The sequence below is a fragment of the Alexandromys fortis genome, unplaced genomic scaffold, assembly GCF_014885135.2.
Source record: "Alexandromys fortis isolate MF-2015 unplaced genomic scaffold, M_Fortis_MF-2015_v1.1 scaffold_1, whole genome shotgun sequence".
Taxonomy (NCBI): Eukaryota; Metazoa; Chordata; class Mammalia; order Rodentia; family Cricetidae; genus Alexandromys; species Alexandromys fortis.
Window position 1 is genome coordinate 34,100,902 of NW_026067927.1, and position 15,556 is coordinate 34,116,457.

The 15,556-nt window shown below is 45.4% G+C and overlaps 2 protein-coding genes across 7 annotated transcripts in view; one reads left to right on the plus strand and one right to left on the minus strand.

Annotated features, from left to right (window-relative positions):
* Simc1 (SUMO interacting motifs containing 1) overlaps positions 1–6,108 on the plus strand; it is a 33,610-nt gene extending 27,502 nt beyond the window's left edge. For 2 of the 3 annotated variants that reach the window (XM_050143817.1, XM_050143819.1), the window contains 3 exons: positions 633–789; positions 938–1,022; positions 5,196–6,108. In XM_050143817.1, coding sequence (XP_049999774.1) covers positions 633–789; positions 938–1,022; positions 5,196–5,446 — 493 coding nt within the window. In that variant the 3' untranslated portion in view covers positions 5,447–6,108. The remainder of the gene's footprint in view (positions 1–632; positions 790–937; positions 1,023–5,195) is intronic. The other variant, XM_050143818.1, reaches the window with a different exon arrangement.
* Kiaa1191 (KIAA1191 ortholog) overlaps positions 6,103–15,556 on the minus strand; it is an 18,201-nt gene continuing 8,747 nt past the window's right edge. For 2 of the 4 annotated variants that reach the window (XM_050143824.1, XM_050143823.1), the window contains 6 exons: positions 15,156–15,334; positions 11,936–12,062; positions 9,727–9,851; positions 7,697–7,803; positions 7,437–7,576; positions 6,105–7,357 (listed from right to left, as the gene is read on the minus strand). In XM_050143824.1, the coding sequence (XP_049999781.1) occupies positions 7,149–7,357; positions 7,437–7,576; positions 7,697–7,803; positions 9,727–9,851; positions 11,936–12,062; positions 15,156–15,305 (858 nt within the window). In that variant the 5' untranslated portion in view covers positions 15,306–15,334 and the 3' untranslated portion in view covers positions 6,105–7,148. Of the gene's footprint in view, positions 7,358–7,436; positions 7,577–7,696; positions 7,804–9,726; positions 9,852–11,935; positions 12,063–15,155; positions 15,335–15,556 lie in introns of all 4 variants that reach the window. The other 2 variants (XM_050143822.1, XM_050143821.1) reach the window with 2 other exon arrangements.

A 15,556-nucleotide genomic window follows, 5' to 3' on the forward strand; every position in this document is an offset into this window, starting at 1 on the left:
CACTCAAGCCTGAGGCAAGAGAATCAACCTACCTACGTTGTTGTTGATTTTTAGGGAGTGGGATGAGGGCTTAAGACGGTTTCTGTGTGTAACAGCCCTGGCTGTCCTATAATTAGCTTTGTAGACCAGGCTGGCTTCGAACTCACAGAAATCCTCTTGCCTCTGACTCAAGTGCTAGGTTTAAAGGTGTGCACAACCATGCCCGGCTTGCTACATTGTTTTATTTATCTTGATTTTGTTTTATTTCACCATTTTTTAATACAGTTCCTAATTGCTAAGTACTTTACGTCTTTTAAAGATATTCTGTTTCCCTTGAATATATCATCTCTGATGAAATACTCAGAAACTTAAAGTCTGAGGTCCATCTCAGTGGCAGACAGCATTCTGAAGCACAGGCCTCAAGCTCATGATCCTCCTGCCTCCTCCCTGGATGTGCACCAGGATACCTGCCTCTGTCTTTTTCAGATGTCAGGCTGTTCCCTCATCCTGTAAGTTATTACTTCATCAACAAATCCATTTCTGTCTGCAGCCTGTGTTTTTGTAAACCTTCATTACATGTCGGAGCATCCAGGGCAAACCGTAGAGTCTTTGAGTGTACTTCTGCCTAACGCCCTCTTCTCTTCTCCACACAGGGAGATGTTCTTCACTACTATGGAAAGCCACCTTCTGCGCTGCAAAGTGTTAGAGATCATCTTCCTCCACAGCTGTGAGACGCCCACCCGTCTCCCCTTGTCTCTGGCCCAGGCCCTCTACTTTCTGAACAACTCCACATCACTGCTCAAGTGTCAGGTACTTGCCTTTCTGCTTCAGCTCCTCGCCCAGAGCATCTTTCCTTCCTGCTGTTTGGCCATCATGGAAGAGCTTTGGAAACTATGCTGTAACTGGGACCTCTAACTGGGCAAGCATTCATTACCTGCTGCTTTTACTATCTCTGCAGTCAGATAAAACCCAGTGGCAGACATGGGATGAGCTGGTTGAGCATCTGCAGTTCCTGTTGTCCAGTTATCAGCATGTGCTGAGAGGTAAGGGGCACTTGCTCACAAGCAGGCCCTGTGAGAAGTCTCACAGTGGACATTATCAAAAAGGACAGCTTGTCAGATAATTCTCACTTGTTCACCTAAGTAATGCATTGTTCTAGGCAGGTGTGGTGACGCTGGCCTCTAATTCCAGCACCCAGGAAGCTGAGGCAGAAGGATGAAGAATTGAAGGCTACATAGTAAAAATGTGTCTCAAAAATAATAAAGAGCTAGTTCTGGGACAGGCACCAAAGCTACAGAGAAACCCTGTCTCGAAAAACCAAAATAATAATAATAATAATAAAAGCTGGAAAGATGGCTTAATGATTACGAGCACTTGTTGCTCCTATAGAGGGCCCAGGTTTGATTCCCAGAACCCACGTGGTAACCCAATGCCCTCTTCTGTCCTCTGTAGGAACAGCACATATGTGGTCAACAGACAGAGATGCAAACAAAACACCCACACATAAAATAAAAATAAGCATTTTTTAATAAGTTTTAAAAACAGAAGCAAGAAGCCGGGTGGTGGTGACACACTCCTTTAATTCAGCACGCAGGAGGCAAAAGCGGATGGATCTCTGTGAACTAGAGGCCATCCTGGCCTACAGAGTGAGTTCTAAGACAGCCAGAGCTATACAGTGAAACCCTGTCTCAAAAAACCAATAATAGGGGCTGGAGAGATGGCTCAGTGGTTAAGAGCATTGCCTGCTCTTCCAAAGGTCCTGAGTTCAATTCCCAGCAACCACATGGTGGCTCACAACCATCTGTAATAAGGTCTGGTGCCCTCCTGGCCTGCAGACATACACACAGACAGAATATTGTATACATAATAAATAAATAAATATTAAAAAAAAATAGGCGATGGTGGCGCACGCTTTTATGTGAGTTCAAGGCCAGCCTGCTCTACAAGAGCTAGTTCCAGGACAAGCTCCAAAGCTAATAATAATAACAAAATAAAAATTTAAAGCACTGTTCCTTGTTTATAACTATAGAGAGCACAGCTGGATCGCTGTGGTGATTAGGAAACGTCCTTACTTTTTTATAGCTGGTGGTAATACAGTGGTCCTCCTAGTGAGGAAGTTGTGTAGGTAAGCAAAAACCATCACATCATGAGAACCCTGGCTTCTCAGAGCACATTTGTTGAGTCAGTTGTTCACAGACTAGCAACATTATAAACAGCTGTCAGTAAAGCACAAATACAGAGCATGTCTGCAACAAGATGTGAGTGGCCTTAAAATGGATCGAGTTGTAGCTCAGGGTTAGAACATTTGCTTTGAATGTGTGAGTCCCTGGGTTCGATCCCCAGTATTGCAGAGAGGGAATCTTAAAGTCTATGAAATAGTGCCGTTCAAAGTTGCTGGGAAAGTTAGACTGGGTAGCATGCAGACTGCACATGTTAGCAAGGATCATGGTCGAATAACTTCAAGTGAGAATGATTTTATTAGGCAGGGATTAATGAGAACCCTGGTAAAGCTGAAGAACTGGCAAGTTAATAATTAGGAAGTTTGGGACTATGGCTCAGTTGGTTGAGTACTTTCCAAGCATTCACTGAATCCTGGGTTCAGTCCTAGCGCAGCATCAACTAGCATTCAGATGGAGGCAGAACTAGAAATTCAAGGTCACCCTTGGTTGCTTAGCAGGTTAAGGCCAGCCTGTGATATAGGAGACCTTGTCACTAAAATTGTTTAAATCAAAGTACTAAGTACATAGTTTTTTTTTTCTTTCGGACTTTGTTGGAGGGGGAGGGGTGTTTTATTTTGTTTCGTTTTGAGACAGGGTTTCTCTGTGTAGCTTTGGAGCCTGTCCTGGAACTCACTCTGTATATCAGGCTGGCCCCAAGCTCACAAAGATCCACCTGCCTCTGCCTCCCTAAGTACTGGAATTAAAGGTGTGCACCACCATTGCCCAGCTTTGTTTTTGTATTTCAAGATGGTCTGGAACCTATGTATCCCAGCTTGAACTGAATTTAGTTTTCCTGCCTCAGGCTCCCAGGTGCTAGATTTACAGGAATATACCACCACACCTGACAGAAAACAGTAACATCACAGGAGAAATGGGGCATTTCCCCTGGACACATTGGATGGAAAACACAGCCTCATGCTGTTCTTCCCACAGTCTGTGACCTTGTTCTGATCTCAAGGAAGGGCTCCACAAACCCAGACTGATGGCTGCCCTGATCAAGGTTTCTATTGCTGGGATAGAACTCTATGACCAATAGCAGCTTGGAGAGGCAAGGGCTCATTTCATTTACACCTCCTATCACAGCCCAGCATCTAGGGGAACTGGGAAGCAGGAACTGGAGCAGAGGCCATGGAGGAGTGCTGCTGCTGCTGCTGCTTACTGACATGTTTCCCCTACCTCAGCTTCCTGCCTGTGTTTCTCTTTGTAACAGCCCTGGCTGTCCTGAACTTGCTCTGTAGACCAGGCTGGCCTCGGATTTACAGATCCACCTGCCTTTGCCTCCTGAGTGCTGGATTAAAGGTGTGCGCCACCATACCCAGCTTGAGCTTGCTTTCTTACAACACCCAGGACCACCTCCAGGGATGGTATCACTCACACTGATCACTCAAGAAAATACCCTACAGACCAATCTTACAGAAACATTTTCTCAATTCAGAGTCCCTCCTCCCCAATGATTCAAGTGTCCAGTTGACTTGCTGGAACAGAGACCATTTTTAACAAATGACCTTTCCCTATCAAAAGTACTGTTCCCAACTAAAGAGCAGCTAAAGCATATGAATATTAAATATAACGTTTGATCCTCAGCAAGATTCTGAATTAGAAAAAGGTGGTATTGGAGGGCTGAGGATCAGCAATAAAGCGCTTGCCTAGCACATGCAAGGCCACGGGTTCAGTCCCAGGACTACAAAAATGAAGGGCACAGCTGGGCAATCTGAAGAGTGTATGTGTTGATAGCCTATTTTGTTGATTACACCAGGTTACAATAGTAAATGTTCTCGATCTTAGGAAATCCATGCTGCATTATTGATCATCCTGTCATTAGATTATTCTCAGAGTAATGAGGAAATTTTACTTGCCCATGCCTATGTTGAGGTTGACTTTAACTTGGTGATTGTTATGTAGAAAGTAAAGAGAACTCATAAACCTGCTCAGCCTGGAACCAAAAGTGCTGTGCAGGACATTTTAAAATACTAGCACTAAATTAAAGTCTCTGTCTCTAGCCCAGGCTGGTCCTTAACTCATGGCTATCCTCCTGCCTTGGCCTCCTAAGACCTGGATTATAGGGTGAGCTACACAGGTGTCTGGGTTCACTTCTGTATAATGCTGGTGATACGTAACTTAGGATGGATTATTCTTGTATGAGAAAAAGTAGTAAATCTTCCCATCACCATTGCCTTACTTTCAGCCTGCTTGTCTGCCTGGTTGGGGGCAGACAAGGGTCTTTTCTGTTGCATACTCTTGTAACTACAGCAGTCTGGGGTTGTGGTGCTAGAGAGTAAACTGAAGAATCCTGCATGCTAGATAAGCACTTTCCACTTAACTGTACCCCAGTCCTTACAATTAGATGTGTCAAAGGGTGCACTGTCGGGCCACAGTACACAGTTGTATAGTGTGTGCATGTTTTAGCACCCTCAGTGAAAGGCACACCCAAATACATACACTAAGTAGTAAAAAAAAATTAATCCACATGAATTTTTCCCCAAGTGGTTATTATAGTTTTTAGTAGAGTTGTTTAAATCAAAGAAACTAAAATACTTTTGATTTTGATTGTATAAAGTTTCTTGGCAATATTGCTCAACAGGTAAGACCATTTCCTGCTCTTCCAGAGAACTGCAGTTCAGTTCCCAGCGCCCCGTTAGGCAGCTCATAGCTGTCTTGAAACACCAGTTCAATCTGATGTTCTCCTCTGGCCTCTGTGGGCACCTGCACACACATGGCATACACACACAATAATATACCTTTTAGAAGCTCTTTTTTCTTTTTTTCCTTTTTTGAGACAGGGTCTATTTAGTAATGACTGCCTTGCCCAGCAACATTTTTTTTTTACATCAGTGTTGAGGCAAGACCACAAACCTTTAAGAACTGGGGTTCCCACGGTAACTCACATGACCTTTTGTCTCCTAGTAGCCAAGCACCAGGCCTTACTTACCAAGTTAGACTTTAACTTTTGTATCCCAAGGAACAAAAAGCAGATGTTTGACTCCTTCCCTCTTACAGAGCACCTACGGAGTTCAGTGATTGATCGGAAAGACTTGATCATCAAACGAATCAAGCCCAAGCCCCAGCAAGGAGATGACATCACTGTGGTGGATGTGGAGAAGCAGATCGAGGCCTTCCGCAGCCGCCTAATCCACATGCTGGGAGAACCTCTAGTCCCCCAGCTCCAAGACAAAGTGCACTTGCTGAAGCTGCTGCTCTTCTATGCTGCGGACTTGAACCCCGACACAGAGCCTGCCCCACAGCACTGAGGCAGCCAGACTTCTAAGCACTGAGTACCAAGAATACCTCCTGATTGTGGCCAGCTACTTAGAAGCTTTTAAGTACGAACAGTAGTTAGGAATATCATAGGACCAAACCTATCATATTTATCAGTAGGCTGTAATAACTTTATAACTCTTCAGTATCTTTTATAATCCTTAGCCTATTCAAATATGGCTTAAATATACAAGGTGTATATATTTTCTATTAAATTATTTATGTATGCTTTTGAAATAGGCAATACAATATGCACTATATGTCCAACATTTCCATTCAAGATGTGAAGACCCCCTTCTGCTGAACAATCTTCATCAGTGTTACATCAGTCAAGGTACTAACAGCCTGTTTCTGGAAAGAGTGTTTCCTGAATACAGCACATTCTAATTAGACTTTTCATATTGCCTATGAATATTACTCTGTGGCCAGTTAATTAAAGCTAATATAAACAAAGCAGGTAAAGAAACAAAATTAGAGCCTGTTAATGAAACATCTGATGTCAAAAGTTATATCAAAAGGCACCAAGTTTACAAAGCCCCGGCTCCACTACTGGGCAGGCAGAATGGACATGAGAGACCTGGGTTTGAGAAAGTAGTAAAGATTTTTATTGTCAATACAAGATAACACAAATAAATTAATTTTTACAACAATCTGAGACTCCAGAGCTTCTCTGTGAGGTTATTATGTAAACAGACTACTATCTAAAATGATCTAGCAAGCAGCTGTGACAGTGTCCAAGACCAGCAGACCTGTGGACAATGAGAAGAGAGAAAAGCAATTTTCTTGCTTCCTCTCCTCAGTAAGATGCGTTACCGAACAGATGAAGCTAACTTGGTGGAAAATAGTAACCAGAATAAGGTGACACCAAATTCAGGTGAACCTGAAGACTATAATCCAATTGTACCTATCATCTCTAACAAAAGTTTTAGCTGGGTGTGGTGGTGAATTCCTTTAATCCCAGCACAGGGAGGCAGGGGCAGTAGATCTTCTGAGTCTAATGAGTGAGTTTCAGCCTAGCCAAGCCTACATAGCGAGACCCTGTCTCATAAAACAAAACACACATAACTAAAAAAAACCTTAAGATCCAGGAACTAGGGTGAAACTAACTTGGTAGAGCAAGACCCTAGGTTCAATCCCTAGTGGGGTGGAGGGGGAAATCAGTATGAAACCAGTAGACTCAGTTCAATTAATTTCATGTTAAAGTGCAAAAGAGGCCATGTGAGACTAGTGTTTGTTCTGTGACACAGCAAGTAAGCAGGCCTTCAACAACAGGGGCCCAGGAGGACAAAGTGTACACCAGACTAATCAAGACAAAGAACTTGTGGTCCTGCCAAGTGTGGTCTCTCAGGCCCACTCACAAGGCTAAAAAGCATGTCAGGAAGCCATGGCTGTCCAGATGAGTTGGTGGGCACCTCTATCATGATTTGTAACTGCCCATGTTGATCAAGGAAAAGGAATCCAGCACACCAGCACTTACTTATCTAGGAGAGCAAGGGTCAAAGTCCTTCCCTAGGATAAATGATTAAAAAAAAGGTGAGGTCACTCAGCACCACTGACATATTCTACCAACCTGAAAGCAGTGCAAAATGGTTTCTCACAAGGACAATCTGCACAATGTCACTCAGGCCTCCAGTTAACTATGTAACTCCTATGTCAGAGCCCAGGGAAAACCGCAGACCCTGGACAGAAAGCATTCTAGAAGCCAGTGGGTGTGAGCACATTCAGGTCACGGGGTCTGAGATTATGGATCCGAGGTGGTTGCTTCTTCCCTTCTACCACTGGGATATCCATCTTAGGCGGCTTGAAGGTTGCTGGATCTTCACCTACTCGTGTGGCTTGGGCACGCATCAGCTCCATAGGAGAGGGTTTCGGGGCACCTTTGTAAGCCTGAATGGCAAAACCTGCTAAGGAAAAGCAAATGATTATAGCCCCTAGCCCATACACCAGCCAGGGCCTCGCTGCTCTTTCTGAAGGAGCTCTTACCAGAGTCAGACCTCTGCAGGGACCGTGGTCCAAAGAGGCTCCACTTGTCTACTGAGTTCTTATCACTTCCATTCCCAGGATCCATGGTTTGAGGATTCGGGCCAGGTAAAGCTGTGGAAGAGCCAGAGGGGAACCAGCCTCTGGAACGGAGAAGTAAATATGTAATTCTGAATGTCCTTTTCCTATATCATGAGAAGTGTCTTCCACAGGCTGGAGGCCAGTACCGCCTCAGCACTGGCTTCCCTAAAGGAAGGACTCACCTGGATTTCTGCTTAGGGGAGGAGTGAGGGGTGCTGCTCGGGGTGGACTGGGTCGATGCAGGCTGCTTCTCGTCCTTTGTTGTCTCTCCACTCTGCAGCTTTAGTTTCTGTTCAGATGGTGAGAAGAGACTTTCAGAGGAGAGCAGACACAGAGCCACACAGTCAGTGTATGCACTCCGATGCACATCCTAACTTCAGGCAGGAGAGATTCTGTCTTTCCCACACCGTATTGACTTTGTTTCTATGGAACTGTGCTCCACAGCACCTTACACTCATGCTACAAGCTGTGCACTACCACTTACGTGTCCAAAAAAGCCAAGTCATTTAAGGGAAGAGATGCCCTTAGGTCTGGCCTTCAATTCTGCTCCTGTACTTCAGTATAACCCCCGCACTGCTCAGACCTTCAAAGCTAAGACTCGGATTTGCTGTCTGTCCTCTGTAGTGAAATGCTAAGAAACCTACCTCATTCTCCTTCCTCTCCCATAACCAACCACCACACCATTGTTAAAATAGTGCCAGTACACTAGCTGGGAGAGTCAGGGCTCTATGTCTAAGTTGAAGCTCCATAGTAGTATGTCTGTCCTCCATGAGGGCTATGCCTCTGCTGGACCTAAGCTCACTTTCTCAACACATCAATCTGTGTAAGTTGGCAAGATGAATGGTAAAAACTGAACACTCCCCAAGAAGCATCAGTCCTGTCTAAGCTCAGATGGACACCAGTTCAAGACTGACTTCTCACAGCAGTGGCTTTTAAACTTAGCCTGTAGATTCATCAGAATGCTCATTCCACAATGCAGCCCATTCACTCACCACATAGCTCCCCTGTCCCCACACACACACTGTGTGCCATCTCCTGATGCTTTTTATGTTCTCCCTATGCCCACAGGAACTTGCCATGGCTACTTCGGTTTTGTTTTGTGCTTTGTTTTCTTCCAGACAGGTTTCTCTGAGTAGCCCTGGCTGTCCTCAAACTCAGAGATCTGTCTGCCTCTGCCTCCTGAGTTCTGGGATTAAAGGCGTATGCCACCATCACCCAGCTTTTTCTTTAAAATAAATAAATAAAAGCATATATATAGTTTTTTCGTTTCTTTGGGTTTTTTGTTTTGTTTTGGTTTTGGTTTTTTGTATAGGGTTTCTCTGTATAACAGCCCAATAGCCCAAGCTGATCTGGAACTCCCTTTGTAGATCGGGCTGGCCTCAAACTCAAAGATCTGCTTGCCTGCCTCTCTCTCCTGAATGCTGGAATTAAAGGCATGCGCGACTACTGCCCTGCTTTCTTTCTTTCTTTCCTTACTTATTTTTATGTGCATGAGTGCCTGCATGCGTGTATATGAACTGTGGGAGAGAAGGTGTGCACACGGTAGGAGTGCATATGGAGATCAACTTGTGTCACTATTCAAAAGCCACCTACCTCGTTGGTTTGGGTTATTTTGAGACAGGGTCCCACTATGTAAGCTCTGGCTGTCTTGGAACTCGCTATGTAAACCAGGCTTGAATTCACAGAGGCCTGCCTACATCTGCCTCCAAGTGCTGGGAGTAAAACCATGCACACTGTCTGGCACCACTGTGTTCTTTGAGATATCTTTCACTGCAATCTGGAGCTGAGTAGAGTAGGCTGGCCAGCAAACTCCAGGAATACACCTATCTTTATCTCCCTAGCACTGAGGCAGCCAGCATGGATCATCCATCATATCCAGCTTTACACATGGTTTCTAGGGATTGATCCTCATGCTTCATAGCAAGCACCTTACTGACTGATTTCTCTCTCCAGTATCTTCTTTATTTACAAAACAGAATGTAGTATCTACCTCCAAGGATCAATGTCAAGATGATGTGAATGCATAAGTCACAGAACACCATTCAGTACGAAGAGACCTCTCTAAAGACAAGGTATCTGCAGGAGCGCACCTTAGCAGGGCAGTCCTGGTCCCTTTGCCCATTATCTTGTCACTCTGAGTTGCCAAACAGCTGAACTGTAAACTTCTCAACCATAGCCACATTTCAAGCCATGAACAACACTGGTTGCTTACATGGAGTGCTTCTGCCACTCGGAGGTACTTGGTCTCCTCAGTGGTGAGGCCCTTGTGGGGTGTGTAGCCAGCATCTCTCAGTCCTGCTTGTTGCTCAAAACGCTGGATGCTCTCCTGGGTCTGTTCTGAAAAGAGACAACAGTCACGCTCAGCTCCTAACCAGGACAACAGTACTCTCTGCTGTTCTTCCCAGAAGAGGCCACACTGCCTCGTGAGAGTAAGGGTGTCCCCAGACAGGCCCTGGCACGGCAATTCTGACCCTCAGGTGCAGCCTTCCCTCACAGCATACTAAAAAGCAAGCTGCCCGACAGGGATGCTGGATGCCTCACCTCCTCTCACTTAGACTCCATAACACCCTCGCATTCAGCAACAGGCCAGGAGGCCCTAGCATCCAGACACAGTAAGAATTCCCAAATCACTAAGCTCCTAAGAGACTTAGCACTTGCAGATTTGTCAAAGAGAAGCAGGTCACATTCCTGCCAGCTGTCCCCAAGGTACCAGTCAGATTCACAGCACAACCACCTGCCTTAAACTAGCCAAGGTCTACAGACCCCACATTTCTTACGCATGATCTGCCTGTTGCTGTTCCTGCCCTAGCTAACTATGTTCTTTTAGCTTGGTTTATTATTTGTTATTTCACAAGTCACTCACTATGGAATAAACAAGAAGAGATGTTTTTTCTTTTTTGTTTGTGTGTGTTTAAGACAGATTTTTTTCTTAAGGTACAAAGTTTTCACACTAAACACGAGCATGGCAGCTGTAAACAGTCCCCACACCAACAGACTTTGGGATCTACACACTCCACTTCCTTTTTATGTAACAGGTGTGCTGCCTGCAAGTATATCTGTGTACCATGAGCATGTCTGCTAGCCTCGGAAGCCACAACAGCTGTGCCCTCCTAACGCCAGAACGGTCAAGCTACAGAACACAAGTAGTAGCTGCTTTTCCGGTGGTGCGATCACAGAGAAACAAAGGGGGTCTGGACTCTGACTTTCTGAGTCAACTTTCCAGAAGTGACCAAGACACACTGATCCCCTCCTGGAGAGGAAAATACAGGCCAACCAAGGACAAGTTCTGTGCACCTCAGCCCTGGGGCGGGTATTACTGCTGACATGCAGAGCCATGCACTGAATAATTAACTCCCCACACCAACGACAGCCCTTGAGAAGGAAGAAGCTTAGGCAATTGTGACAGAAGTTTAAAAAGAGGAGCTGGAGAGAGGGCTCAGTGGTTAAAAAGCATTTACTCTTCCAGAGGACCCGAGCTCAGATCTCAGCACCCATACTGGGTGGCTCACAACTGTAACCCTAGCTCTAGAGGATCTGATGTTGCCTTCTGGCCTCCTCACACCTCCACTCTCACACACACATACTATATACATAAATTTAAAAAATGTAAAAAAAAAAAAAAAAAAAAGCTTAAAAAGATAAAAAGCTCTCATTAAGCCTCATTAGGACCATCAATAACACATTCTAAAAATTAAAGAAACTGAGGCGCCAAACCTGGTCTCCCTCCTGGTGGACCATCATGTTCAAGGCCTTGATCAGCATTATCAAAATTTGTTTGTGAAAATATAAATTATTTTTAAATGCATATGTAAATTTTTTTTTGTTTGTTTGTTTTGTTTTTCGAGACAGGGTTTCTCTGTGGCTTTGGAGCCTGTCCTGGAACTAGGCTGGTCTCGAACTCAAGTAGCTGGGTACAGTAGTATATGAGCAATACTAGCCATAAGAACTCTGAGGCACGAGCACTGCTTTGAGTTTAAAGCCAGTGAGAACACACAGCAAGATTCTGTCTCAAAACCAAATAAACGTGTATAGCAGTGCAAGGCCAGAGGGCTGTCCTCCAGTGTGGCACCTTCTCTAGCAACACACCCAGGCCAGTAACAGCAGTGGATCCAAAGCTCCTGCTAATGAACTATTCAACCTTAACATCGACCTGCCAGCTAGATTCCCTATTTCAGAAAGTGGGGTGTCATATCTAGTAAAGTGACCATACTGGTCAGTCCAGGAAAATGAGGCTGTATCAAGCAACAGCAGGACTCTACTGAAGCCAATGAGATGCTTAACAGGCAGAAATCTTCCTCCTCGATGAGGTTCAGCAGCCAGACGAATGTGGGGCCCCACGAAAGCAGGTCTGAGAACCAGCTGCAGCTGAGGCGCAAGCACTCCCTCCCTCAGTTCCTCTGCTGAGACCCAAGGGCGCTTACTTGTGATCAGGGAATTCATGATGATATGGGTAGCTTTGGCCTTCACCACAGGGGCCTTGTCTGAACTGTCAGTGGCTGTTGATGGAGTCACAGCAAGGGAAGAGACACTGACCGCTCCTTCCTCTGTCTGTTCAAGAAAGGTAAGGAGGCACATGAGCAGGAGTCACACCTAAACTACTTCTTTTCTGTCTTTCCTTTTTTTTTTTTTTTTTTTTTTTTTTTTTTGTTTTTCAAGACAGGGTTTTTCAGTTTAGCCCAGACTCACTCTGAAGACCAGGCTGGCCTCGAGCTCACAGAGATCTGCCTGCCTCTGCCTCCCAAGTGCTGGGATTAAAGGCGTGTGCCACCACCGCCCAGCCTAAACTTACTTCTTAAGAGAAGAGTTACAAGAATATGTAACCTGTAAGAGAAGAAAGATTTGAAGCCTCTACTAGTCCAGTGACAACAGGAAAAGACCTTAGGGGAAGAGCCTGGAATCACACAAGGAGAGGCAGAATTTGGAGCCCTGAGACCTAACTTTCCAGACTGTCTGCCCATAAGACTACAGATGCAACATTGGTCTTGTGGTACACACATGTAATCCCAGGGCTAGAGGGGCTGAGGCAGGAGGCCTGGTGTGGGTTCAACTCTAGTCTGGGCTACACAGTGAGGTCAAGGCAAGGATGGAATACCTACCAAAACAGAGGGAAAATTAATGAGGGACGGAGGAAAGAAAGGACAAACAGGGAGAACAGAAACAAAATAGAAGAGACACTTCTTACAAAGCACTGACCATATGCCAAACACTGAGCCTTATTCAGCCTGAGCAGAATATTCCCTCAGGCTTGACCACGCATCAGTCACCTGAGTACTGGCTAAATACATTTCAGGCTACTTGGCAGGTCTAGGCTGTCAGGTGAGACACAAGGGCTCCATCTCCAGGACCATATAAACAAAGTATGGTGACACCCTTCTGTAGTCCCAGCACTCTGAAGGTTAAAGACTGCCATGAGTTCAAAGCCAACCTGGACTACAGAGTGAAACCCTGTATCAAAAGAAAAAGGAATTTGTCTCTAGCCTACCATGTCTGACACCCTGGGTTCTAAAACAAGATTTTTAAGTAAAAATTAGATTTCTAACAAATTCCCAAGTGTGATGGTTAGTGTGAACAATGTTAACTTGACAGAAGCTAACACCACCAAGAGAGAGGCCTTTGGGCACACCTAGGAAGAATCATCTAGATGAGCATTAGCCTTTGTGAGTGTCTGTGAGAGGTTATCTTGATTCTCTTAATTGATGTGGGAAGACCAATCTTTATTAGAGATGGCACCATTCCCTGGGCAGGGGTTCCTGGGCTAGATAAGCTGGGGAAACGAACAGAGCATCAGCATACATTCCCTGTCTATCCCCTGACTCTGAATGAGATGTGGCTCACTCCTTCAAGCTCCTCCACCTTCCCTTGCCCACAGGATGAACCATACTTGAACTGGGAGCTTTATGAGCCCTTCTCCCTGAATCTGCTTCTGCCAGAACATTTTATCAGAGCAACAGGAAAAGAGGCTGGGCCAGAGTACTGCCACCAGACCACTGCACAGAGGCTCACACAATAGTCTCCCTTGCACACCCCCAGGCTGAGGGCTGACCCTCAGCAAGCACTCTACCACCGAGTACATCCTTGCCTATTTTTTAACATCTATTTTGAGACAAGACCTCATTAAGTTGCCTGGACTTGCCTTGAATTTACTGTGTAGCCCAAGCAGACAATCCTCCTGCAACAGCCTTGGAAACAGCTACAGTTTGTTTTTGTGTAGATTTTTATTGGAGTTGTTACCTGAGGTCTTTGCTTTGGGTGGGGACCATGGTATGGAGCTTGTCTGTACATAAGTTGCCACCGTTGTTACGACTGTATTTTCGTTTGGGGTTTTTGTTTTTCAAGACAGGGTTTCTCAGTGTAGCCCTGGCTATCTTGGAACTCTCTCTGTAGACCAGACTGGCCTCAAACTCACAGAGATTCACCTGACTCAGTGTGCTGGGATTAAAGGTGTGTGCCAGCACCACCCGGTTGGCTTCATAGTCTTTAGAACATTTTCTCTTCAACAGCCACCTGGATCAGATTCCCGCAGACAACTGATACTACAGAGCTCTCCACAGAGCAGTGGGGGATGCTTCTTAGAAAGAAGTACCTGGCCGGGAGATGGTGGCGCACGCCTTTAATCCCAGCACTCAGGAGGCAGAGGCAGGCGGATCTCTGTGAGTTCGAGACCAGCCTGGTCTACAGAGCTAGTTCCAGGACAGGCTCCAAAGCCACAGAGAAACCCTGTCTCGAAAAACTAAAAAAAAAAAAAAAAAAAGAAAGAAAGAAAGAAAGAAGTCCCTGTTCTGCAAGTGTAACAAGGGAAACAGAAAAGGAAAAGCAACAGTACAGCAGGCGTTCAAGAGACTGTGCTTATGGCAATCACAAAACCAAGTTTTAGAGCCGGGTGGTGGTGGAGGTGGCGCACACCTTTAATCCCAGCACTCCAGAGGCAGAGGCAGACGGATCTCTGTGAGTTCGAGGGCAGCCTGGTCTACAAGAGCTAGTTCCAGGACAGGTCCCAAAGCTACAGAGAAACCCTGTCTCGAAAAACCAAAAACAAAACAAAAGATTTTAAAGGATTTTTTTGGACTCTGCCAAACCTTCAGCTTAATGCAGCAATAAAATACAGGCTGAGCATCACTATCCAATACCCTAATCACTCAAAGTGCCCCAAAGTCTGAAGCCTTTAGAATGCTGCGATAACACAAGAGGAAGTAAAACATCCCGCAGTGTAAAACTTCATTTTGTACATAAAAAATGACTACCTAAGAGTAATCAGGCTATGAGTGGAAAGTGTATACAACATAAATTAAGCATATATAGATTCGGGTCCTATTTCCCCACTAGCTCATTGTATGTAGGCAAATATTCCAATAATGCTCTGGCTAGATAACAGAGAAGCTCCAAAGAGGTAAGCAGAATTCACCAGAACTCAGGTATTCAAAGGTTCTGGAGTTGGCTTTTTAGTTGGGGAAGCAGAGTCCAGAAGACTCTCATGCAGACGATACTACATTCAAGTTTTGAATTTTTAAAAAAGCATGAAGCGTAAAAGATCCACAAAGGGAACAACTGCTGCCCGACCTTGTGGGGACAGAGACTCACTGAAGGCTTCCACAGCAGGAGAACAAAGGGGTGAGTTCAGAAGTCGTCAGCAGGGTAAGGTACCTTGTCAAGATGCTGATACTTGCGCTCTGGAATCACTGGCTTCCAGGGGATGCTGCCCATGTCCGATGGAGGAGGAGTCATGGGCGCAGGGTCCTCTAGGGCATCATCATAGCTGAATGCCCGGCGGCACACCCCGATGGGCAGGGACATCTTGCCTAGAGGCCCACTGGACGCAAGAGCTAAGAACAGAGACACCTGTCAATATGGGATATCAACTCAACATACTAGTGGATTTAAGAAAATCTGTAGACAGCCGGGCGGTGGTGGCGCACGCCTTTAATCCCAGCACTCGGGAGGCAGAGGCAGGAGGATCTCTGTGAGTTCGAGACCAGCCTGGTCTACAGAGCTAGTTCCAGGACAGGCTCCAAAGCCACAGAGAAACCCTGTCTCGAAAAACCAAA